General features: G+C 48.0%; 1 protein-coding gene across 1 annotated transcript in view; it reads right to left on the reverse strand.

Moving 5' to 3' along the window:
- The window catches only part of Ccdc6 (coiled-coil domain containing 6), a 97,023-nt gene extending 91,867 nt beyond the window's left edge, over positions 1 to 5,156 (reverse strand). The window contains exon 1 of the mRNA XM_090346379.1: positions 4,691 to 5,156. Coding sequence (XP_090202505.1) covers positions 4,691 to 5,005 — 315 coding nt within the window. The 5' untranslated portion in view covers positions 5,006 to 5,156. The remainder of the gene's footprint in view (positions 1 to 4,690) is intronic.
- Between the last annotated feature and the right edge of the window lie 3,249 nt (positions 5,157 to 8,405).

Genomic DNA, 8,405 nt, shown 5'->3' on the forward strand with positions numbered 1-8,405 from the left:
GTGTGCCAATCCTGGGGCTTGAACTCAGGGCCTGAGCTCTGTCCTTGGGCTTTTTACTCAAGGCTAGCACTCTGCCACTTGAGCCACAGCACCATTTCTGGCTTTTTCTATGTATGTGGTACCGAGGAACCGAACCGGGGTCTTTGTGCATGCTAGGCAAGCACTCTATCACTAGGCCAAGCTCCTGGCCCAGGAAGGATTTATAATCAGAAAAAGACACTTAAATTCTAGTGATTTACCATAAGCTACAATTTCCAAACCAAACACACACCAAAAGGTCTGAATGTAAAAGACACACATCTTAGAGAACCATCAAGGCCCTGCTTTCACACTGGAAATACCAGTAACTGGTTGGAAAGTTTGCAGGCATCCAATTGCTCCTCACGACTGCATTTCCTCACCTTGGCAGGGCCTACCTACCCTCTATCACTGCTGCTGCATGCCAGCAGACAGTCCACGCCGCATTCTTACATGCAGGAGGCCAGATGGATCTGGTCTAACATGTAAAGGTTACTCTACAGGATGACTAAGCATTTGTTTTTATTTTTTTGTTGTTTATTTTCTCTACTCCTAAAAAACAAATTGTGACCTATAATCATCAGCCTGGTTCCACTGATGGTTTAATGGGTAAAATTGGATAATCACTCAAAACATTCTCTTCTACCTCTAAGCCTCCAATAACTCGTATTGCACTGGCAGGAAGAACAACTCTACTTCCCAGATGCTCTCAGCACTGCAAATATGGATAAGAGGCCTTGATTCTTCTCCACAGATGTTACCAGTACTACCCAAATGCTAGAAATGCAGAGCCATATGTGAAACCAGCAACTTGATCAGAGGAAGCTCTTCTATACTGAAGAAGACCATTGGCCAGAACTTCTGCTGGCCTTTGGACTTGCCTAGAAAAAAAGTGCCTCAGCAAACAGCTATGATTGCATACCTAATAACAAAGCCAAAATCCAGGATACTGACAGCACCCAGTGCTCAACAAACTGAATGTGAAAGAGCAACACTTCTTCACTGTTGAAGGAATGCAGAATGGTCCAGCCACTTTGGAAGACATCCTGGCAATTTCTTACAAAGATAAATATATTCTTACCAAACAATACAACAACTCTGCTCCTGGGTGTTTACCCAAAGCAACTGAAATCTTGTTGTTCTGACAAAAACCTGCAGGTGAATGTTTACATCTGTTTTTTAACTGCCAAAACATAAAAGCAGGCTGGGATGTTCTTCAGAATGTAAATGGATAAAAGGTTAGATCCGATCCAAACAAGGCAATGTTCTTTAGCACCAAAAGAAACAACTAAGCTAAGCCATGGAAGTGAACACGGAGGAAAAGCACACTACTGAGTCAAAGAAACCAATGTAAAAGAGCTGCATAGCAGTCCAACTGTGACCTTCTGAGAAGGTAAAAAACGGCAAAGAGGGTGATCAGGTCAGCAGCTGCCAGGGGAGGAGATGGAAATGAATGGGTAGAACACAGAGGATTGTAAGCGGAATGAAATCATTCTGTATAACAATCTAATGGTAGATACAGGTCCTTACACATCTGTTCAAACCCAGAGAATACACAAATGCAAGAGAAAACCCCAATATAAACTACAGACTTTGGGTGATAATGTGTCAGTGTAGGTTCCTCAACTGTGACAAATGCACATGGTGGGGCAGTAAGGTAAGGGTGGCTGTGCCTGGAAGAGAGAGGGGTGATATGGGAAATCTTTGAGCCTTATGTTTATTTTTGCTATGAAGCTAAATCTTTCCTAGAAAATAAAATCTATTCAAAGAAGAACAAAAAAGCCAAGGCACCAGTGGCTCTTACCTATAATCCTAGCTATTTAAGAAGCTGAGGCAGTTTGAAGCCAGCTCAAGTAGAAATGAGCTTGACACTCCATCTCTGTTTAACCAGCAAAGAGCTGGGCAAAAAGCTTTCTCAAGTAGTAGAGCACCAACTGTAGAACCCAGCAAAGTGCAAGGTCCTAAGTTCAAGCCAGGGAGGGAGGGAAAAGAAAACCAAACAAATATTTTATTCCAAAGTATGACTGAAAGGTTATGTGTGAGGCAATTGGAATGCCATTCAATAACCATCGCTGGTACTCATTAATATGAATGTTAGTATCATAATTAGACATACTAATACAAGACAGGATGACAGGTAATAGGATTACAGTGCTATCTTTCCATCAAACTAAAGTGGGAAAACTTTATCAAAGTATTCATTTAATTGATCAGTAAAATCTACTCAGGAGGCTAAGATCTGAGGATGATGGTTCAAGGCCAACGCTAAGCAAGCAAGTCTGTGAGACTCAATGCCAATTAATTACAAAAGAGAAAAAAGTAAAGTCAGAAGTGGTTCAGTGGCTCAAAGTGCTAGTCTTAAGCAGAAAAACTCAGGGACAGCACCCAGGCCCTAAGTGCAAGACCCAAAGCAAGTACCAATAAAAAAAATAACCTAACTGGCCGCCTGTGACTTATTCCAGTAATCTGAACTACTCAAGTAGCTGAGATCTGAGGATTGCAGTTAAAAGACAGCCAGAGCAGTAAAGTTCATTAGGCTCCTATCTCCAATTAAGCAAAAAAAAAAAAAAAAAAAAGCCAGAAGTAGAGCTGTAGCTCAAGTGATGATAGAGTGCAAAAAAGCTCAGGGAAAATGTTCAAGCCCTGAGTGCAAGCCCCAGTTCTGGCACCAAGGAAAACAAAAAGAAAATCTACTCAGTAAGGTCACACAACATTCCATCAAGTACATTTGGTTGGATGTTGGTTTTAATTGCATATAAGTGCTATGAAATGAACCGTTTATTCAGTCAAGTCAAATATCCAGAAGGCTTTTGAACTTAAACACCAGGAATGAACATATTTGTCCCTGCAAAGCCAACTTTTTTGTGTACCATTTACAAACCTACTTATAATATGGTCAAAGGGTCAAACAGATAACCCTTTCAAGACATGTCACCCTTCCATCCCCTCCCCACCAAGCAAGCAAACAAAACCAGCCAGAATTGCTAGCTTACTGCATACAATAAGCTAGCTAGAGATTTCATTAAGTTTTACTACTTTCCATGGTTCACAATCTCCAGGAGGCTAACCTCGTTTGCAACTCAAGCCTTAAATAACTGGCCTTCCACACAACATCACTTCTTTTTCTCAAACTTCACTCAGGAGTCAGTCAAGAAAGCTAGAGGTTTAGAAGTGACTGCCTCTGCAAATTCCTCTCCTTTCCTACCAAAAGAAAACTTTACGTATTCATGAATGTTGGTCCAGTTCCATTCACCAGCACTGATTCTGAGCATGCAAGCTGTCTTTCCATAATCATTTGCTATTTAGGCTGAAAAGTCTGATGGCAAAATCTGCTATCTATACAAAGTATGCCATCTAGATCTCTAGCAGCCATCATAGGGAAACATATATATAAATATATATATATATATATATATATACACACACACACACACACACCTTCACTAGAGACTTAAGTTTGTCCTACTGATGATCCATGACCCATCCTAAACGGATCCCTCTTTCCCATCTGAAGGCTTGGTCTAAGCGGCAGATGTGGCAATTCATCCTCCTTGATTTTTTGACATTTTCTTCTCTGCTGCTGGCTGGGAAACTGTTTTGATCTGAATAGGGTTGTCTGTGCAGGGATTCTGCATGTTAATGATGAGGAGCTGGCAGGGATGTTAGGTGAGAGCACACAGTGTACTTTTTCTGCTGTTTCGCCTCATCACCGCTGTAGGGGCCTTTTCTCAACGTGGCTACAGCAGGCCAGAGAGCTCAGACCTCATCTTACCCTCTCTTCTGGAGGAGCCTCCTGGGGCCAGGTAGAAACAGAGAACAGATGGCCAGTTCTCCTCTAGTATCTGCACTCATAAGCAAGATACTCCTCCAACTCCCACTCCGTCAGGGAAGCCAAACACACATAACATCCTTGGCTCAGCAAGCAAAGTCACCACAAACGGCCACCTTCCATCCCGCTTGGAGCCCCAACCTTGTGGGGAATCCGCAGAAGATGCAGCGGCTCCTAGCTCTCTACCGCCCACCCTCCCCACTAGAAGGAAGGGACTTCCAACCCAGGTGGGAGCTACGGACCTGTACCCGCCCTTCTCTCCGGATCTCAGCCAAAAGAAAATTCAAAAAATTAAATAAAAATAAGATCTACTTCCCGGATTCCAGACCACTCTCTCGCCCCCTCCCCAGGCGATCCGGCTCAGCTGCGCCCTGGGGCCAGCTGGGTACCTGATCAGCCGCGCACCCCACCACGTACACCCAGCACCCTCACCGCACCCCCCCCCACCTTTCTCAAGCAGATGAGGGCTGCACACGTCCCACCCCGTCCCCCCAAACCAGCCACGCCGCCGGCCTTCAGCCCTGCCCGGGAGGGGCCTCCTCCCTAGAGGCGAAAAGGGGCGGGGGGTTAAACTATTTCCCCAAGAGCCTGCTCCGGCACCCCGCGGGGGTCTCGGACCCCCCCCCACACACACATATATGCACTGGAAGGACAGACAGACCCGCGTGGCCCCGGGAGAGACGCCTCCTTCACCCCTCCCCCCGAGGGCGGATCTCCCGCGGTGGGGGGGGGTGCGCTGGCCGGAGAGTGGGGGAGCTCGGGGGTGGCGGGTCTCGGGGCTGCGGCGCGCCCCACGCGCCCCCCCCACGGGAGAAGGAGGGGGGCGGCGGCGGCGGTACTCACGATGGTCACGCTGGCTTTGCGCAGGTCGCGGTTCTCCTCCTGCAGCGCCTTGCACTTGAGTTTGTAGGTCTCCAGCTCGATCTTCAGCACCTTGTTCTCCTGCTGCAGCGAGGCCAGGCGGTTGGTGAGCTCCTCCAGGCGGAACGGCGAGATGACAATGCCCCCCGACTTTCCACCGCCGCCGCCGCCGCCCCCGACGCCGCCACTGCCGCCGCCGCCGCCCGAGGTCGCCGAGCAGGACGACTGCATGGCGGCCGAGCTGCTGCTGTTGCCCCCAGCCCCGTCCGTGTCGCTCTCGCTGGCGCTGTCCGCCATGGCCGCGGCGGGCTAGGGGAGAAGGCGGTAGAGAAGGAGGAGGAGGCGGAGGAGGAGCGGGGAGGCGGCGGCCGCGAAGGCTGGGCTGCGAATGAGTGGGCGCCGGGCGAGCACAGAGGAGCGCCGCGGAGCTGGGGAGCCTGGCACCAGGGCGCAGACTCGGAGCGGCGGCGAGAGAAAGAGAGGGAGCTTCCCGCTGCCAAGGGACCTCCTCTGCCAGAGAACAGAGACCCCGCCCGGGCTCGGGCAGTACTGCACTGGGGCTCGCTCCAACCCAGGCCTGGCGCGCTCGCGAGGCCGCCTTGCAAAATAAATAAATAAAGCAATGCCAAGAAGATCTGGGGACCCGCCCGTCGCCGCCTGGCGACCGCCCCGCAGGTTTGCAAGTGGCGCGGGCACCGAGCCGAGCGTGGGGTGCGATGAAGCCGGGCCTGGCTCGGCTACCCTGGAGCCGCACGTGTTCGGAGACTGGGGGAACCTCCCCCCCCAACCTCCTCTTATCTACAACCCACAGCTGCCCAGCCTCTTCCGGGCTCGCCCCACAGCTCCTGGGGAAGCCAAAGGAAACCGAGTGCCCCACCGGCCCCACAGGTGCGGCGGACACGTGGAGAGGTCAGCGGGGCTCCAGCTGGCGGCCCCTTCTTCCGCTCGCGGTGCGCGCGCGCGTGCGTCCCCCCCCACACCCACCCACACCCCTCGGTCTGTTCCACGCATCCACGCGCGATCGTGTCTTCCGAGCGAGCCAAGTGCTTGACTGAGAAGCTTGGGATGGAGTTAGAAGAATGAAAGTTTCGTGGGGCGGTGGAAGGGGGGATGGGGATGGGGGTCAAAACAGCAGCCACAGGTTAGCCTGGCCGGAGACGCGCCGCCGCCCGGGAAGCGTCCAGCGCACGGAAAGGCTCCATGCTTTCAACCAGGTGCAACTTTTCTTCCTCCTCCCCCCCGCCCCCTCCACCATCCTTTTTATTTTTCTCCTGGCGTCTTGCAAACATTTCCAGCACACGTCGCTCTCGCGTTTGCCTAACGAGGCAGGAAGACAAGAAATGTTTGAACTGTGGAAGAGCTGAAGCACAAGTGCCAGCTTTGCCAAAGCGATGGCAGACGTCACAGGAAGCTTTACACGACCTAAGTCGTGATTAAGTGACAGCACATCCTAACCATGTTTAACCCTCCGTGGCCGTCGTCTCGCTCCTTCCTGGGGCAAAGATAGGTAGAGCGGAGGATTATGGTGGTCGAATTCAGAGGTGGGGCTTTCAAGTACAGGCTATTCTAAATCAAATGTTTTTCAATCTCTCTACCCTCTCCCTCCCCCCCCCCCACGCACACCCCCTGCCTCCTGAGGAAAGGCACACGGGAAATGGCCCCGGCAGGTGAGATGATTCCAACCCTTTTACCCTGTTGATACAAAACAGCTTTCATTTATGTGTAAAAATTGGAAAGTGAAACTGACCAGACTAGTTTTGGGTTTTTTTTTTTAATTATTCAAGTTTAGCCAACGGAAGAATAAACTCATGGAAACAGAAAATAGAGGGGGGTGGGGGTGCAAAAAAGTTGTTTCTGTCGCTCATAACTATTGCAAAGGCTTTATAAAATGTTGATTGGAACTGAAGAGATGGTGTGGGTGACGTGCATTCCCACAGCCCTTTACCCTTTAACCCGTAAGTTGATCCTAATGATTAAACTGCGATTGGCTGGCACCTCAAAGTAGCACAGTAAAGGTTCCAAATGACATCATCTCTTAACCAAGATGGCTCCTTTCTACCAAACAATTGGAGGAATGCCCACAGCTGGAAAGCCCCAGGTGTCTCCCAGGTATCTTTGTTTCATGGCTAAAAGACTTCTAAACCCCAGTCAGGAGAAAAATAAATTTAAAAGCTGTAGTTTTTTTGTTTGTTTGTTTTTTTGTTTTTGCCTTTTAGAAACAAATAGTCAACTTAAACAATTCTAAGTGATCCAGTTTGATTTTCACTGACACTTTTTTCCCCCTCCCTCACTTGTTTTTCACTCAAGGAGATCATCACCTCCCAGAGCTGGAAGCAGCCTCTGGACTTCTCACTTGGTAAGAGAAATGGAAGAGTAAAACTAGCAGGGTGTAGCACTGCAGGGGCACTGATGTAACCACATTCTTTCCATTTTATTTAGCTCTGTGTCAGTATCTTAAGAGAGAGCCTGGCTTCCATACCTCACACATCTACAGTTCCCTACTCCAACTATCCGTAAGGCTTCTACTTTTAGAGAACTTACAGCAATAAGTACATTCCCCTCAAACAGGGCAAGGAGCAAATTAGCTCTCAGGTAGCTTTATCACTAAACTAACTGCTATGCCCAGGCTGTTTGGTCTGCTTTAAGTCTGCAGAGGGGTGGAGTTTGAAGTGCCTGACTCTTAAAGGGCCCTCCTTGTGGTACTTTGAAGAATGCCTTGGTCTTCCACAGGCTTTGGCACTAATCTGCAGTTTAACATGCTCCTTGTAGGCAACAATTGTGTTCAGAAAAAGCATCTCCTAAAGCTTCCCTGCTGATACAGATGGGAATAAATTGGAGAATATATTTCCCTGTGCTTTTTATTGTTATTGCAAAACAGAAGCATGTCTAATTTTCTTCTTATTGTAAAAGTGATTCCCCTTATAAACAGACCATTTATCACAACATTGGTTCAGTAATAGCATCACAATGAAGACACCAGTTACAAAACCAATAATATCATTATAAAACTCCTTCCTGGCTTTGTACAGGAAATGAATCAGATGAATAGATGGTTGTATGTGCTGCCTAGAGGAAGAAGGGGCAAATTTAGATAATCACCTCCATTGGAGAAATAATGAAATTTAGCTTTGCCCTAAATGTAAGCTACAAAAAATATATGAAGAAAGGAAAATGATGCCTTGTAGTCTAATTATGAGGCATAACATCAAAATCTTTGTTTCTCTAATGCCATTTTTCTTGCAGTTGATTTCATCTATGGCTTTAGAACTTTAATGTTTTCAGCATTGAAATAAAAACAATAGCTTAAACCATAGGGAAACTAAGTCAATTGTTTACACAACTAGCACATTGTACATAACAAAACAGCAGATCTAAGTGATTTTACTCAAATTCAAAATGGATATAGTAGTTTGGACCCACTGTTTCAATCTTGAACCACAGTGAAGGCCCAGGGCTTATATAAGCCCCAGGACTGGCACCAAAAATAAATAAGGGCCAGAAGCTTAGCCTAGTGGTAGAGTGCTCTCCTCGTGTACACAAACTCCTGGGTTCCATGTACACATATATACCATATACACAGAAAAAGCTGGAAGAAAAAGCTGTGGCTCAAGTGGGAAAGCAGTAGCCTTTAGCACAAAGTGTCCAAGGACAGTGCCCAGGCCCTGAGTTCAAGCCCCAGGACTGGCAAAATAAAAAA

This window comes from Megascapheus bottae, chromosome 15 (genome assembly GCF_031878675.1).
Source record: "Megascapheus bottae isolate mThoBot1 chromosome 15, mThoBot2.hap1, whole genome shotgun sequence".
Lineage (NCBI taxonomy): Eukaryota > Metazoa > Chordata > Mammalia > Rodentia > Geomyidae > Megascapheus > Megascapheus bottae.